General features: G+C 47.8%; 6 protein-coding genes across 6 annotated transcripts; 5 read left to right on the top strand and 1 right to left on the bottom strand.

Annotated features, from left to right (window-relative positions):
* Positions 1 to 500: 500 nt before the first annotated feature.
* Positions 501 to 4,086, top strand: F4822DRAFT_414180 (uncharacterized protein). Its single transcript, XM_051459110.1, has 2 exons — positions 501 to 1,925; positions 1,979 to 4,086. Exons 1-2 carry the CDS (start codon positions 1,103 to 1,105, stop codon positions 3,637 to 3,639), a joined length of 2,484 nt encoding a protein of 827 aa, XP_051311572.1. The 5' UTR covers positions 501 to 1,102; the 3' UTR covers positions 3,640 to 4,086.
* Positions 4,087 to 4,828: 742 nt separating this feature from the next.
* On the top strand, positions 4,829 to 8,661 carry F4822DRAFT_432655 (uncharacterized protein; the record flags this gene model as incomplete). The annotated part of the gene is made up of 5 exons (XM_051461693.1): positions 4,829 to 5,000; positions 5,137 to 5,187; positions 5,236 to 5,448; positions 5,519 to 6,558; positions 6,631 to 8,661. The coding sequence occupies 5 exons, from the start codon at positions 4,829 to 4,831 to the stop codon at positions 8,659 to 8,661; spliced, it is 3,507 nt and encodes a 1,168-aa protein (XP_051311571.1).
* Positions 8,662 to 10,258: 1,597 nt separating this feature from the next.
* Positions 10,259 to 12,290, top strand: F4822DRAFT_432654 (FAD-binding domain-containing protein; the record flags this gene model as incomplete). Its single annotated transcript, XM_051461692.1, has 3 exons — positions 10,259 to 10,812; positions 10,882 to 11,273; positions 11,332 to 12,290. 3 exons carry the CDS (start codon positions 10,259 to 10,261, stop codon positions 12,288 to 12,290), a joined length of 1,905 nt encoding a protein of 634 aa, XP_051311570.1.
* Positions 12,291 to 12,476: 186 nt separating this feature from the next.
* F4822DRAFT_414172 (uncharacterized protein) lies at positions 12,477 to 13,791 on the top strand. Its single transcript, XM_051459109.1, has one exon. It carries the CDS (start codon positions 13,069 to 13,071, stop codon positions 13,540 to 13,542), a length of 474 nt encoding a protein of 157 aa, XP_051311569.1. The 5' UTR covers positions 12,477 to 13,068; the 3' UTR covers positions 13,543 to 13,791.
* Positions 13,792 to 13,839: 48 nt separating this feature from the next.
* Positions 13,840 to 14,766, bottom strand: F4822DRAFT_414171 (uncharacterized protein). Its single transcript, XM_051459108.1, has 2 exons — positions 14,065 to 14,766; positions 13,840 to 14,013 (listed from the first exon to the last, which is right to left on the bottom strand). Exon 1 carries the CDS (start codon positions 14,418 to 14,420, stop codon positions 14,073 to 14,075), a length of 348 nt encoding a protein of 115 aa, XP_051311568.1. The 5' UTR covers positions 14,421 to 14,766; the 3' UTR covers positions 13,840 to 14,013; positions 14,065 to 14,072.
* A 1,334-nt stretch (positions 14,767 to 16,100) lies between these two features.
* Positions 16,101 to 16,544, top strand: F4822DRAFT_432651 (uncharacterized protein; the record flags this gene model as incomplete). The annotated part of the gene is made up of 1 exon (XM_051461691.1): positions 16,101 to 16,544. One exon carries the CDS (start codon positions 16,101 to 16,103, stop codon positions 16,542 to 16,544), a length of 444 nt encoding a protein of 147 aa, XP_051311567.1.
* Between the last annotated feature and the right edge of the window lie 186 nt (positions 16,545 to 16,730).

The raw sequence follows: 16,730 nt of genomic DNA, 5'->3' as shown, positions 1-16,730 counted from the left end.
GTAGGTTTAAATCCCGAGAGACGGAAAACGAGTGCAAATTTACTACGACTAAAAGTATTATTAAGATAGCCTAATACTACTCGAATTGATTTCGGTTCGAGATTTATAGGTCTTGGTATAGGCGAAGCTAAGATAGAATATAATTTTTATCATGGGAGTCGACACTTGTATTCTGACTGGCCTATTCCCGCCCTAAATCATGATACACAAAGAACCGTCAACACATGGTTCCTTGAATGCCATGTCTTAGGAATGAATATCATCCATGGAAACTTGAAATGCACGTTATTTGTGATGTAGGGGGATGACGTCGAGGTTCAAAAGGAAAAAAAACTAAAATCGAAGATCGGATTATGGATTGTTTGGTCTAATCCCGATTGGTAATGAACCAATGCTGCTCGGCAGAAGCCTGCAGCAAGCTAAGTCAAGCTTGTGCGGGCCGTGAATGACACTAACCTAATTCGGATGATACATCGTACGTTGATTGGTTGTCGCAAATGGGATGCAGCTTTGTATTGTGCCGTCTTATTGGTTGATGGTTGGCGCATCCATCGTTGCCCTGGCAACATGCGTGCAGCTTCAAATCAACAATGAACCCTAGCAACTTTAACCTGGAACTTAGAAGCTGCATTCACTCAAAGACTATCTCTCCAACAAAAACTTCCACGTACATTCCCTACCTCTACCTTATCCTCCACCTTATCTTGCATACCGAGATCATCCATCCAGGAAAACGCTATCCACTTCAAATCTTCATAGAAGATAGAAAGAAACAACTTCAACAGAAGTATTGCTGATTTCTGAGAAGACTGCAAGCTAAACAGACTCTAGTTAACCTATCTTGCTTATACTGCTACTTCCAACTGCCTGAGTAAGGCAGCACTTACAAACATCTAGTTTCGTTTGCCAAGTTCGTCTGCTGCTGCTGAGGACGGCCTAAGAGCTTAATTGCCCGGCCAGACTGGCGTGCGCTGCGTGAGGTGAGCTTCCCGTAAATCCCGAGTCCGAGTTTGGTCAAAAATCGAGAACCCGAGAACTAATGGATAGATGCAGTTTCGGAACCTAACTGATAGCCAATCCGGCAAACCAGTATCTATCGACAATGGCCCCTTTTCCGAACTCGACTCCATCCACGATGCTGTCCAATCCGCCCCAAGGCGGTCTTCAGGCCCGGAATCGACAACACAGACGACAAAACTCGACACCAACAGGCTTCGAAGCGACGAAGATCGCGACAAACCTGCCTAATATGCATCAACAACACCAGCAACAACAACGATCACGAATGTCCCATCGCCGGGGCATGAGTCTGGATACTCGACGACAACAATTTCAACAACGACAACAGCAACGACAACAACAGATGCAATCTCCGACAATACCACCAAGGCAGGAATTCACAACGGTAAGTAACGCTACTAACAATACAGGATCAATCACACAACAGCATGTGCTGCGAGAAGCGCAGCCGCAACGCATAGCTCGCCCGGGCCCCCAGCAGACGTACGCGAACTTGGCAAGCGACGAAGGCTACCTGATGTCCCCCCATGGGACACCACAAACACAAAGTTTCGACGGGCAAGGTTTTGATAACCTTCCAAGCCAACAGGATCTACAACTGAACTTTGACATGTATAACGCATCGATGAATGCTATGATGAAGAAAAACCAGGAGAATTTCTCCAACATGACAGCGTCTCAGGACTTAGAGCAATTCCCATCCAGTGCTCTATCCACACCCACATTCATGAGCTTCCAGGACAGCCCAACAGGTGGTCCTGGCTGGATATCCGAGGGGGAGACTTCTAGCACGAGAAGAAGTTCCTGTCGGATCAGCAACGGTATCATGGATAGAGTTGCTAAGTTTGAGACTATGGGACTCGATGTCCGAAGGCCCTTGACGCCTCCTAGACAGAATGCTACAGGTAAGCGCCCAATATGTTATTTAAACAGAGCAGTGAGGACTAACCGAAGCAAGACTACTTCCCACTCACACCTATGGACACTCCGCACGATAGGACTATAAAGCATAGCCAACCACCGCAAAGATTCTCAGAAGGTTACGACGAGTCGATGGAAGAAACTGTCAAGCCGACGAGGCAATCTTCCAGTCGACGACAGCAAACAACCTTCGACGAAATGCGACAAGCAGCTGAAGCCCAGGCCCCAATGCCCATGTCGAACCGAGCCAACGCGATGCCTCTCCTAGAAACATTCAACCAACCGCAAGACCCAATGGCAGACTTCTTAGACATGGGCAATATCAACAACACTGGTCTTCGAGTTGATACCACATTTGACGGGCTTCCGGCATCCACGCACCCTCTCAGTGCAAGCTCAGATCTCTCCGAGCACACGACCCCAATTACACCACACATGGGCGAATTCGATGGTTCCTTCGACTACAAACCCGATCTGCAGTCTCTTCACTCGGAACCCGATATAGTCCCAAGCGTTGGATCACCTGCGACCGACATGTCTTCCCGCCGAGGAACTCCCCATCATCACCATCGTCGAAACGAGTCTATCGCTAGTATCGCTAGTGCCGCAAGCATCGCCACTATTGATATCGAGAAGACGAAGACGCAGACGGGGATCACCTTAGAAGATATTCACCAATACATTTCAGGGCCCGATCCCAGAGACAATAAGTGGACTTGTACTTTCGAAGACTGCAATAAGAAGTTTGGTCGTAAGGAGAACATCAAATCTCACGTACAGACCCATCTCAACGATCGCCAGTACAAGTGCCCGACTTGTAACAAGTGCTTCGTCCGACAACACGACCTCAAGCGACACGCGAAGATACACACCGGCATCAAGCCATACCCATGTGAATGCGGTAACAGCTTCGCTCGTCACGATGCGCTCACCCGACACAAGCAACGTGGAATGTGTATCGGCGCGTTTGATGGTGTGGTGAGGAAGGTGGTGAAGCGTGGGCGTCCCCGGAAGCACAGACCAGATATGGACGAGCGCAAGGACAAGTCCTCTCGCACCCGCAAGAAGAATCAGTCTATTTCATCCATTTCATCGCAATCTGGTTATTCAGATAGCTCAGAAGCCAACTCACCCGAGAATATCGATCAAGACTTTGGTATGTTGGATGATATTATGGACGTATCGATGGGCGGAACAACCATGAACCCTAGCTCTCTCCAGGGTCTGTGTTCTTCCTCTGCACCGATGCCGAGCCTTACCTCCGAGACACCAATGAGTAAGGATTCGCCATCGGCGACAAGTGTACACTCGTACGTCTCTCAATTATCGCAACTATCGCACATGTCGCTTCACCAGGACTTGGCACAAGATGCGGCGTCATCGCAGCCAGGATCTCCGGCGAAGAGTGTGGCTAGCCAATTTAATGAACTTCCGGAGCTTTCTCGGTCTTCGTCGCCACCATCCGGAAACCGATACTTTGACGCCGAGCCGAACTCAAGTGGTACAGATCTTACAATCAGTACTGCTGTGGATACAGCTAGCATCCCTGGTTTTGTCGGAATGGGCGAAGCTGATGACGTGTTATTGCAATTTACCAATAATGGCCCTAGCATGTTGATGCTCAGCACTGACAGCAAATTCGACGAGGCGTTTGACATGTTCAACGGTAATGATGACCTATTCTTCGGAAGCAGTTGAGACAGCTCCTGGGGAGTTGAGCTACCAATTCATTGTTTATCTGGTTAATGGAAATCGTTGATATTTCGGTATTTACGCATAGAAGAGAGCAGGACAACGCGCTAGATCAGGAATCTAATAGGCAGCTATGCCTAGTTGTAATACTTGACCTTGATTGAAGCTCATCTCATTATAGAGAGAAGCTTCTTGCTCTGCAAAGGTCAGGTTTCAGAATTCATGTACGATAATGTGGGAATATTTACAACGATGGGTTCGTGGTTCGGGGAAGGTTGAAAAGGGTTAATTTTTTTCTCTATATGGTTGGGTCGGACGGGTCGTTTGCGGCGTTGAAGAGCGTCGATACATACAAGTGAAGCGACCGTCTTTCCGGTCTTTAATTGGGCGGTGGTATAACATCAGATCTTGAGATCTTCCATAGGGTCAAATATTACTGGGATTGTAGTCGAACTTATTTCCATCTACCTAGGTACCTTACTACTTTGCATGTTTCGTAAATGATACGTATAAAAGTAAGTACAATAGTGAATAATAATGTAATGAATGGTTGCCTAATTCACCGTCCCCGTTTGTATGTGAATCTGAATCTGCAGCAAATTTGTACTACGAACGAGGGCTGGTTGTGAAGGATCCACTGCTCCGGATGCGCGCAACCACCTAAGCCCGTTAAACGCCGCTAAGGTTCAGGTAACTTAGGTCCCTATCCGCTCATGAATCGGGAAGCCACATATATGTACGTGGACATCGGCAGCATCCCGCGGCATCATGCAGCAGCCACCTACCTAAGTAGTTTTACTTTTATAACCTGTCTATATACCTACATAGGTACCTACCTAAGAGATGTACCTGGTTGCCTACAATGTGTAGATACCAATACCCAGGTACGTCACCCAATGGGTGGGGTAGCAAACGATTCTGTTTCTTAACAACAAACGCGTGCCTGCGTTCACGTTCAAGTTCTATAATGATATATACCAAAGTAATATTACGCCAAATGGAAACGATAGGTAATCCATAGTTGAGTTAAGTTATTTCAGGTCCTCCTCCGTTCGGGCAGCCAAGTGACCTAGACTTGTCTACACCTAACCGACTCCTGTTAATACTGAATGTGACGGTTAACATACATTCATGCCATAAATACCTACAAACCTATCTCGAAATCCTCACATACGAATCTTTGGGGTCGCCTAACATGTTTTTTCCATGCCGTCCTCCTCACACTTCCGACTTTCGCCCTTTAGCTTTAACACGCACGGTCAGCTTCACCAGGGGTTTACCTCAAGGTCAAGATGCTGATATCCTTCTCCTTGCATGCGGCGATGTTGCTAAGATACTATTCACAATACATTCCGAGAAGGGATTCCGTAAGTTTGCCATCGCTTGTCCATTATGTCCCTTGGCCTCAATAGGATGCATCGATCAACTCCGTCTAGTTGGACACTCGATATGTCCAGCCCTCGTATTTCATTATCTAGATTATTTCTTATTAACCATCAGCAGCACCCAGAAAACTAGATATTACTTACTGTGATGAAGAGTCTGGTGTAATTGGTGAGTGAAGTACCTCTAAGCGATTCGACTTACACTAAATTATTGTAGCACGAAATGTTCTTCTCTTCACCCTTCTCGTCGACGGCATCAACGCCCACAGCGCGTGGGATGTCTATTTCCACCTCCGTATCGACATAGACTCAAAGAACCTCATCGAGGGCCATACACAGAAGTTGATCTCACTATCAAACAATATCCACCAGTGGAACGAGGGACACTACGGTTCTATATTGAAATTTTGCGACGCACACTCTACAGCTAGTGAGACAAGTCTGGATGAAGTACGTAAGGCCTCAACGCAAGACCGAAGCCATCTTAAAGCAAGATCTAGACCGTTCTCAAGATGTTGCTAAGAAGTCAATGTGTAATTGCGGTGGGACCAATTACATAGTAAAAGGTCTTGCGTCCACCGCCCCATTGTTGTTAGCAGCCGGACTGTCCCCTCCTGAGATGGAGATCCCCCAAGTTGCAAACTACTACTGGAAACATGGTAACTTCTCTAGGGAGCCAGCAATGATTCCAAATCCAACTTTCTTCGAGGCGATGTCCACATATTTATATATTCACCCTAACACAGACCCTATTATTGGTTTCCATCTTGCAACCGCATTAGCGAAGCTAGCGCCAACGTCTCCGCTCCGCCTTGATAAAGATAATGACGAGATATTCGATTCCGTTAACGCGGCGAAAACACAGTTCCGTGAGTGGGTGGCAGCATTCCGGGATTTCCCACAGCATAATATAACACTAAGATTCGCCGTATCGAACCCGTTATCATTCGGTCATGGCTTGCAGAGTATCTCAACTTTGCAAAGCGGGTCTAAGTGCCTATTTCGTCGTCAGCTTGATGCAGCACCACTCGAGTTTGATAGTACCATCTATGCTACAGCGCCAACAAGGTTTGATGTGATTGACACTTCCAATATATCCGACTACACAGCCACGTTGAACGTCCTACTCGCAGCAGCCCCTTTACTAAAAGCGTCAGCAAGCTCCACTCTATGGACAGAAACAATCGGTAGGACAAAGCAGACTGCCAGAGAACAGTTTGACTCTGTGCTTTGCGGGCACACACCAACGATGTCCCTCTTGTTAGGCCTGAGTCCCGCCGACTACTGGACCAATGCGACTACAATGTCAGATGTGGACGAACAGCTCCTGAACAATGCGGGCGAGTGGCGGGTACAATCACGGCTAGCTTGGAAATCGAGCACTATCTTCTCACAGCAATTTGATGATGCCATGACTCTCAATGTTGAGCCGAATGCATTGGCCATGGTCGTATTTGAAGTGTATGCACGACTATTCGATAACGAAGATCCTTGCACCTACGGGGAGACTGGGGTCCAGAAATACGCATATTTCAATAGGGTTGGCTTCGCAGCGTTGATTAAGTGTATTCGGGCGAATACTTCTACCGACTGATCCGCCTTTTGGATACAGCTATTACAAATGATAGACCAAGACGATCAGGCTCAATTCTCGCGAAGATACTATCGCCAAGAGTTGGCTGTTCAGTTACACCTCCAAGGACTTCATACCGAAAGCTCACTGATAAAGAAAGTCAGCCCACGACCCGAATGGGGAGGCATCAACGCTTGGAAGCACATACCCGAAGTGGTGTGTGTAATTATCATGGTGCCAAAACAGCAGGTTGATATACTGTACGGATCCGAGCTGAGTAGAAACACACCACCAACGCTCGAGGGCGTCCTCAAAGAACTTTACATTTCTGGATTATATGCTAGTGTGCACGTTGTGTTCGGCAGCGTGGAAACTCTAGGGAGTCGTGAAGCCGAAGACTTTTCGATTAATATTCAAGAGGACCCCCTTAGCTGGGAAGGGAATTCCTCTCTGCTAGCTTCCTTCTACGTCCCATCTAGCGATCTCCAAATCAATCCGAAAGATATCAAAGTTGGGCTCCGAGTCCAGCCCCAAGGTGCAGTTGTTGACCTTACGGAGCCTACATCAGATATGACACTCTGTATGACAGCACTTGACAATACATCCCAGGTATTCGTTACGAAATATGGGCCAGGAATGTCTGGTTGCCCACTTGAGAATAAAACTACTACGGACTCTACGGCCACAAGCACTGGTACCAACATCAATCTGCCCACGGCTACCCAAGTCACAACAAATTTTAAAGACAATAAGATCGTATCCCTATGCAGTCGTGTTGATTTCTCATCGTCGCAACAAGGTGCGAAACTATTAGCCGAACGGGTTTCGATAGAGTTGCAACAAACATCTCCATCCTCTATCGATGTCATATTCGGCGAGAAAGCCCTAATCTATCCCTTGTCATTCCCAGCTCCAGTCCTAAAACAGGCAGCTAAGACACGCATCGCACGAACTTCGGGGTACGTCGAAGTCATCGCACCCCTAGCGGATCCTCTTACCTCCGAACCATCATCGTCATTTATTTTCCCCTTGGGGCTAGGAGAAAGCTCCATACCCGTGGCTCTCAATGGCCAACATGTCAACCTAGACTTGTTACCAATTCTTGATGTGGACCAATCCTACAAATTCGACAATAGATGGCTAAGTGTATTAGCATCGTACCAACTCTCCTCCAAAGAGCGAAGATTGCGTAGGTCAGAGACAGAGCCTCCCACGCTTCGCATGAATTTCAAAGAGTCACTCTTCACCATCTTTATGTTAGCGTCAGGGCTCCAAGGTAGGCATACCGGTCTATTCGCCCTACAGCATCCCAGAGACGGAAATCAGGCTCTGATCTTCGTCCGAGCCATACGGATAAACGACGCCGAGGGATCGGTGGTAGCGGACGCCGCGGTGATCCCCTTCACCAGAGAGATGCTTGAGTCGGATGAGCTCCGGACATTCCTACTTGGCATTCGAGAGCTCGAGATCCGCGCCATTACAGTTTCTGACGAAGAACTCGCCCTCTGGAAGCATGTGTTACCCGCATTCGCTGAGCGCTGCCGCACGTGGTCTCACGGCCCAAACTGCGAGTATAAGAAATCGGGCGCGACTATCCCGCTGAGCACTAATATGGGAGAGCCGTTCATGTGCAGCTGCGGTAACGGAAAGTTACCCGAGCGCTTCATGAGCCTTCCCGAATGGGACGACGTGGCGGCTAAGCACGCCGTACGCATCGCGATTAGCCCGACATTTTCCGTTCGGTTGGTCGGGGGCATTGATATAGATGATCAGCAGACCTTTGTTGAGATGATGAGAATGCACGGACAAAAGTGTCGCAGCTGTAAGGCGACCACTGGCAAAAATGGAGCAGGGTTGATGAAATGTGGGAGGTGTAAGGGTGTTATGTATTGCTCGGCTGCGTGCCAGCGCAGGGATTGGAAAACGCATCGTGCGGTGTGTAAGGCACAGGATGGCGCACGTACGGAAGCTTTTGTACGCCCTTGGGTCTGCAGAAGAGGAAGCACACATGGACATAGATATGTGTGCGCAGGTGTCTCAAACGATCTTTCGCAGGTGTATTGGTTTTGAAACTGCTCGAAATTTTCATGGCTTCGGTATTTTGGTGAGTCTAGTCAGCCCTACGGCATACGGTAAAAAGAAAATACAGGTAGTGAGCATTGAGAGGAATACATAGTGTGCATCCACCGCGTATAACCAGAGTGAGATACCAACGGCAGTACTAGGTTTTACTACCATTTACAGGCGCTTTCGAATCGTGGGCTCAAGTCCGCGTAAAGTCCGAAGAAAATATGAGGTAATGAATATTCGAGCTACCTCGGTTTCTTTGCGGCAGTCGTTCACGATGGCAGGATACAAGAATATTGGATCAAATTACCGCGAACAATTTACAATCACTATCCAAGCCGCCCACACCACCCGTATCCGCCTAGTGCTGAGTTGAATCCTCATTCAGGCGAGCTGCCTTACTTTACTCCTAGCCGCGATTCCGAATAATCATCCCGGCGAACTCAATGTGCTGTGAAGCCTTAATTTATACATTCAGTATTGTCTCGCGCGCAGGATTCAATAGTCGCTAGGCACCCCTTTATTAGCGTCCGTTGCTAATTACGTCCAGATTAACGCGCTCCTTAGCGTGAATTTCTTCGTGGTTTCTTTAGCCGCGTCAAGGCTAATGAGGAAGGTAATTGACGAAGTATTTATGAGCAAATCCCATCTCTGCCGCTATCTAAATGGTGGTGCGCGCCGATCCACATTGCTGGAAGCGCCATGTGTCTGAGGCTTACACATCGTATCGTATGATACCTTTCCACGCGTCGATGGTCGCCCACCATACTCCAAATGGTAACATTTATGAGAAACAAATGGATTACTAACTTTACTTAAGCACTTACTTATAATATTATCAAACAGAAACAGAGAAGGATTATTTGGAGTTTTAATAATGTGCGAATTATGACACCCCCGGTTCCGGCGCCATTAGCGAAACGAGATGATCCCCGGAAAAGTATGTCGCCAAGAACAATAGCCATACTAAGCTTTGATCATATATTAAGTGCACGAGAGATCTAGCCGCAGTGTAGCCTTCAGGATCACAGCGGATGCTACGTAGCAGTTCGGGAGCCCACTATTTAGCCTGATTTTCGCCGTCTCCCATGTGCCCATATGCCCGAAGTCCTTGTACCACCTCAAACCCGGGAACGAGGCCGTATACACCCGGATAGGGTCCCCCATAGAGCTAATGCCGGGTATACGCCAAGACCAGAGCTGCTAGTACCGCGATATCATAGCATACGCTAGAGCCAACATCTATACTGTGGCTGACTTTCAAGGTGACCCTCTGATGGACCTGTAGACCTCCCTACCGTTATATGACTAATATCGGTCATCGGTCCAACACACGATGACTGCGAACGATATCTCTCTACGCTGGTGGATCAGCAATTTGTAAATCACGCATTAGGGATATTCTAGCCCCGTTGCGAAGGAATAATGCCGTTCTCGCAAATGGACGTGCCTAACCGAGCAATATACATAGGCCCTCGTGGCCATAACGTTATTAAGAGGCGAGCTGAGGAAATCCTCCTTCTCGAGTGAGTAGAGTAGACAGACACTAAGCTGCTGCGTAGTTGCAGGTGTGCCAACTAGCTGACAAATCCTCGGCATCATGAAGAAGCCGACTCTTTCTTTCATTTACCTGGGAGCTTTTCTTACGGGGGCTGTAGCGTTTAGCAAGCCTCGAGCCCTCGTTTCGGACTCGGTCCAATTAACACAGGATGATATTGGCGATTTCGCGGCCATAAACTTCGGCGATGAGACAGCTGCATCGCCCGCAGACGCCAACGTCCCTGGTTGCAAAATATTCCCAGGCGATGAAGATTGGCCTTCCGATACGGAGTGGACGCGGTTGAATAGGACCCTTGGTGGTGCTCTGCTAAAGCCGAAGCCCGCTGCTGCTGTCTGTTACCAAGGTGCCGATTTTAACCAAGACCAATGCCAGCTCCTACTCCGAAACACGTCTTTCTCGACCTTCTGGCTTGATGAACCACTTGTTTCATTGACGGAATGGTCTCAAGGTGGCACATGTCCGCTAGCCCTGAACCCTCAGGGTAATTGTACTCGCGGAGGATTTCCCGAATACGTCGTCAATGCTACAAGCGTGAAGCATATCCAGGCTGCTGTTAACTTTGCTAGGAACAAGCACATCCGACTTGTAATTAAGTAAGACATGATCTTTTTTCATGCAGTATCGAAGTTTCATGAGAGCAGATATTTCTAACGATGCAACAGGAACACTGGACATGACTTCGGAGGAAGATCGGTGGGAGCGGGGTCGCTCAGTATCTGGACACACCATCTCAAGGAGATGGAGTTCATCCCCTCGTATCGGGTTGGGCCATATAGGGGGAAAGCCGTTCAACTCGGCGCTGGTGTTCAATCATGGGAAGCCCACAATCTCATGGCGGCTTACAACGTAACTGTTGTCTCGCCCGGTTTCGGTACCGTGGGAGCGGTTGGCGGTTGGATGTCCTCAGGAGGCCACACTTATATTGTTTCTAAGTATGGTCTCGGTGCAGACCAAGTGCTTTCTCTCGGAGTTGTGACTGCCGCTGGGAGATATGTAACCGCTGATCCGTACACTAACTCCGACCTATTTTTCGCACTCCGTGGAGGCGGTGGAGGTATGAAGCCCGACACTATAGCAAGTGTCACAAATTAATGGGCTAACCTTGATCACAGGAACTTATGGTGTAGTTACCTCCGCCATCTTCAAGGCATACCCACCCGTCAATATGACACCGTCGGCTCTTAATCTCATGCTTTCACCACAGCCTCCTCCGAACACAACAATGCCTATCCCTGGTCTAATCACTAACGCCGAAAAATTTTGGCAGGGTGTTGGCGCATATTATAGATTTGCGGCGAAAGTCCTCGATGCAGGCGGTTATGGTTTCAGTTACATCTACCCGATGCCAAACAACAGCTACATGTTCACGACCACGTCTCAATTCCCCGCATTCACACAGGCGGAGGTCTTTGAGTTTATGAAGCCTCTGTACACGGACCTCAATCGTATCGGCATCAACGTCACCAACCCCGCAATCCTCTTCACCATGCCCTACGGCTTACCAGGCCGCGGGTCCGGGTCACCACCAAGTAACACACGATACCGGTCGCGTCTCCTCCCGCGAGAGAACTGGGAAGACGACGACCTGTGGAATCAGACCATGAAAGCTATTCGCACAGCCACCGAAGCCGGTTTCGAGAATAATTTCTATTTCCACGGCACCCTCGCATCGCCGACGGCCGAAGCCGCGGGCTGGCCTGGCTCCCAAAGTGCAGTAAATCCCGCATGGAGAAATAATCGCATGCACGCGATGCTCATGGACCAGACGCCGCTACAGTCGACCGACCGCGATACTTTGATGCAGGGTTATATGGATCTATTACGCGGGGTCTCGCCTAATGCCGGTTCTTATATGAACGAGGGTGATCCCGGGGAGCCGAATTGGCAACAGGCGTTCTACGGGAGCCACTACCCGCGATTACTTAGGATTAAGCGCTCGCGTGATCCGTGGGGTTTATTTTGGGCGCCGACGACGGTGGGGAGTGAGGGTTGGGCCGTGCGTCCTGCTGATGGCGTATATGCAGGGTCCCAAAATGGACGACTATGTAGAACTAGAGGCGTCGATGAGTAGGATGAGGCAATAAACTTACGTGTGGGTATGGAGGTGTATTGTATATATCAAGTGGAAGTGGTAAAATTGTAAACATTTTCAATCTAGTCGGCGCTGATGAGTTCCTGGATTTGTACGACCCGAACATCCCTTAAATTGGTATCCGCTGGAAAAATGGAAGAGGCTTAAATTCTTCATCAGCCTCAATTTCAATCTAACCGGCGCTAATAATCAAACGAACCGCATTCGCATTAGGACGCCAAAATTCACGACCTAAAACCCCTACGATTCTTGGCTTTTTGGGACGTCGTGGGTTTCGTATCCCTGATCCACGCCCCCTTGATCAGGGGTTTTGATGGATCGGAATCTAACGAACCAATTACCTTCGTCCCCATCCTCGGGCGACCATCTGATCGCAGCAAAAAATCTCACTAGCAGACGCCTGACTATCGCACGATGATGTCTTCAGACAGTCCCCAGACAAGGCTTGTAGATGGCGCCCACAGGTTAAGCTGGATCTCGGGGTTACAGAGCCGTGGCATGCCGGGTAACCCCGTGTTTGACGATACAGTCCTGAGATGTAGGATTCGATATCTGTTTTGACTTATCATGTCGTTTCTCCCAAGGGAATTGTATTCTAGATTTTCCTTTCCCTCACTTGCTCTTCTTTGCCTCTTCACTCACTTGACAGGTTCTTGGCGTTCTTTTCTCTGCATTCGTGGCTGGCCACTTTCTTCGGATTTTTTATTCAAATATTACTTAATAATCATTTGCACCGGCATCACGACAATCAGCAAAAATGTATGCGATACGGTCTTCTCTTCTCGCCACCCTGTTCTGGGCTTTGTGTGTTTTCCAAGTCACCGCGGTCGCTGCAGAGAATGCGGACTCCAAGACGGGAATGCTCTTGGCCCTGCGCCAGAATACCGCGGCCGTGAGTTGCCCGGAGTATTCTATGGTCGCCAATTACTCCACCATCGGCTCAAATTCGACGTACCGTGCCGCATTCCAACAATCTTCTCCCCTCGGCACATTCCAGTCTAATGCGATTATGGACGGAGCAACTGCCAAGCTACCCCAATTCATCAACAACAAGGCGATTAACGATGCGTGTGGAAATTTGACTCAAATCGCTATCACAGAGGCGGCGAATAACTTCACCAGGGGCATTGTCGCGAACTTCAACATCAACGCTGGTATCAAGAACTCAGGAGAATTGGGTATGGTGGTCACGATGGTTTTGGCGACTGTTGGTGTCCTCTCGTTTCTATGAGGGACCGAGGGAGAGGATAAGATCAAAGTCCAGTGTGGGGAGGAGGGATTGCTAGTATGGCGAAGTTAGCCTTAGCTTCTATTAGGCTTGTATAAATACCACCTAGCAGGCTGGCAATTTTCAAGCTCTACTGTTAGCTAGCAAGTGAATGCCTAGGTCTAATGATTATTCGCCAAGAATTGACGATGTGAGCAAAATGAAAACAGGATGTCTACGTCAATAATGTCACCGTGAATGATGTTGATTGCCATGTTGTTACGTTTGCTATGCAGTTTTCTGTGCTTTGTCGCGATGGGGTTGCTTTATAAAAAGTAATGTCAATTACACTACATGTGAGAGTTTGGAATGCTTCGTGTGACATGTTAGAGGCTCACCAATAGCTCGCCTCTCCCCCAAAGCGCTTTCCATCCTATACAATCTACTATTCACGCCGTGGTCACCATTGAGACCTAACATAGGTCACATTATAGACTATTAACAATTAATTAGGATGTTATTTTCATATTAATAGAATGTACATACCTCGGCGTCTACGTCGCACAAGGGTCTGTTCCCCAGGTGACTTTAACCTGGGCCCAGCAATCCAATTCTCCGTACGACATCCTGTTAACGATCCGAGGAGCACCGTTTCGGATTTCGCTGACCACCTTCATCGCGCCGGCACTCTGGGCTCTGTACGACCCAAAGCGGATTTCCAGGGTACGAATTCGTTGAACTTCATCGTACTTAACGATTCGTACTTCGTCGAGGTCGTAATAGATGAACTGCTTAAGGAAATCTTCCAAGTATGGCTGGTTCACCACACGCCCAGGTCCCACAAACCTGAGGACCCGCGAGTATGGTGAACGCTCCTGGGGTGCGATAAGGATCCGATTCATCCTCACGATGGGGAAATAATCCCCAACGCGGAACTTTCCAGATCGGTAGGTTGCAAGGAAACGTTCGGTGCCCCTCTGATCCCAAAAGGTAATTCTGGCAGCAGCGGTAGGGCTTGGGTCAACTGGCGGGTTGATATGGGTAGCGAAAATCTTGCCGGCATTTCGGATGCCTTTCAACAACTGGTGGATGGTACAATCAGCGGGAAGCCCAGTGATCTATACTGAGCAACTGGAGCTGATCGGAATATCCGCGCTATGGTTTTTGCTGTTCTCCGGATCTCCGTGGTAGTTCGCCGACATCTGAGACTGTGGCATCTCATTAGCCAGCACAGAGGCGTAGGAAGCATTCTGCAGCATAGTGATGAGGATGACATCTCTTGCTCTGTCATTCGTCCCCTCTTTTAATTGCTCTATGGGTTGTCGAGGCACCAATGAGGGGAAGGACAAGTTCTCAATCTCAGCAAGGCTATTGGCAATATTGGGTTGGGGATTCAACTCCGCATCGCCGCCGGAAGTTCGCTCGAGGTACTGCCTGAATCGCGTCGCGTCTTTGGAGAAATTTGCCATGATGTCGAATTGGACGTGGGTTAGCCGTAGGGAAAGGATAGCGTAGTTGATATGGTATTTTTGGTGATTTTATGTGATTTTATAGTCGAAAAAATAGAGCAAGAAAGGAGTTTCGCAACAAGGCCATTGAATAATATCAAAGGCGTTGTGTAGGGGTGAGTTGCATCGAAATCGCCGAAAAGAATTTGAGTAATCACAAAAAAAAAAAACAAAATTCACGACGATTGGATGAATTGAATGATTAGGAAAGAAAGAGCGGATGATCAAGTGAAATGGCAGTCGCCGTAGAAGATTTTTGGAATGATTCTGTTGCTGTGGAAGCAAGTGACAAATCCACTATACACAGAACGATCGGGACCAAAGACGCATATTCCATAATCGCATATTTCTTGGTAATTCTGGCTTACTTGAATTTTTGCAAATGTTTTTTATCTAAAATATATGTTATTCATGAATCATAATATGGTGGTATATCTTCAAGAAAAAAACACCCGTGGATTTCTAAGCGACTTGATGGGTTGTGAGTAACTGCATGATGCTCGGGACTTGCTAAGGAGGGAATAGAATCCCTTATATATAGTAACGCACGTGAAAAGGGTGTATGACCGTCTAAGAAGTAAATTCCCTTATACAATTACTCTGAATCATCGCTAGATTATCATTCGATACCCTACTGCATTGGCGATACGGGGATATCGAATTGCAATTAGCCTGAGAAGGAAATAGAAGTCGTTCTCATAGCAAATAACGGGATTTTGTGACACTAAGCTATTGTTTCTTCAAAAGGCATTGTTCCATTTCTAGCCCTTTGTTGAAATTTGTTAGGTTACCCTTATCAATATGTCTTCACGACAATGGCTTTGATGGACATCATGTAATCTGATAATGAGCTAGTTCGTTTTCAAGTGATTGTTGTGGAAAGGTACTCTTGAGCATCACTATGATGGCGAATATATAGTCCCAATCACCAACCTAGCGATTATAGTAGTCGACCAACTTCACTTCAATTCAAGCTTCCTTCTCATCTGCCTCGAAGCATCTAGTTTAAGATATAACCAACCCCTTGGTTGACCACCTAGTATTCCAGGTAAGCAAGTAGTTCAATCTACCGCAATGATGGGTCCGATTTTCGCCTCGCTTGTACTCCTAGCAGCTCTCCCTGCTGCAATTGCTAGTTCCCTCAACGTACAAAACAACTGCGACTTTGGCATCCAATGCAGCGCAGCCAAAAATGACGGATCTTCTAGCCCACCAGTCGAGGTCAACGGTAATGGTGGCACGTACTCCTCGCCGCTCCTTGCCAACGACGACAACGTCGGTACTGTCTTGAAGTGTGGGATCTCTGGTCCAGTCTTCCAGATGGAACTTGACCTCCAAAACGGCAGATCTTGGCTTGACCTATCGGCTCTCGATGGCGACCCTTTCCTTCCCTACCACAGACACGTTGAGCTTGCGGGCCAATGTGTTATCGACTGTCCGGCCACCTCGACTACTTGTGAATGGCCGCTTCAGGTGGATTGCTCTTCTTCTGAGGATGGATGGTTGACTCTATGCTAATTCTACACCGACCTCTAAACGCGGCGGTTTGGATAAAATGGAGTTTATTGGTGAATCAGCTACTAAAGTGAGCAGACTCATTTTTAAAATCAATCCAGTTTTCATAGATTTACCGTAGATTTATCGACAATTTTATGCCTTTACTTTATTTATCATGAACATGATCTGGTATTGTGACATCCTAGA

This window comes from Hypoxylon trugodes (assembly GCF_022578975.1).
Source record: "Hypoxylon trugodes strain CBS 135444 unplaced genomic scaffold F4822scaffold_8, whole genome shotgun sequence".
Lineage (NCBI taxonomy): Eukaryota > Fungi > Ascomycota > Sordariomycetes > Xylariales > Hypoxylaceae > Hypoxylon > Hypoxylon trugodes.
Note: the sequence above shows the minus strand (reverse complement) of the source record. Positions and strands in the feature narration are given on the sequence as shown.

Excerpts from the sequence above, each read along its gene's own strand:
- F4822DRAFT_414171 (XM_051459108.1), bottom strand. The coding sequence starts at position 14,420 with ATGAATCGGATCCTTATCGCACCCCAGGAGCGTTCACCATACTCGCGG.
- F4822DRAFT_414180 (XM_051459110.1), top strand. The coding sequence starts at position 1,103 with ATGGCCCCTTTTCCGAACTCGACTCCATCCACGATGCTGTCCAATCCG. Across the intron at positions 1,926-1,978 it reads TCCTAGACAGAATGCTACAG|ACTACTTCCCACTCACACCT; the intron begins GTAAGCGCCCAA and ends AACCGAAGCAAG.
- F4822DRAFT_414172 (XM_051459109.1), top strand. The coding sequence starts at position 13,069 with ATGTATGCGATACGGTCTTCTCTTCTCGCCACCCTGTTCTGGGCTTTG.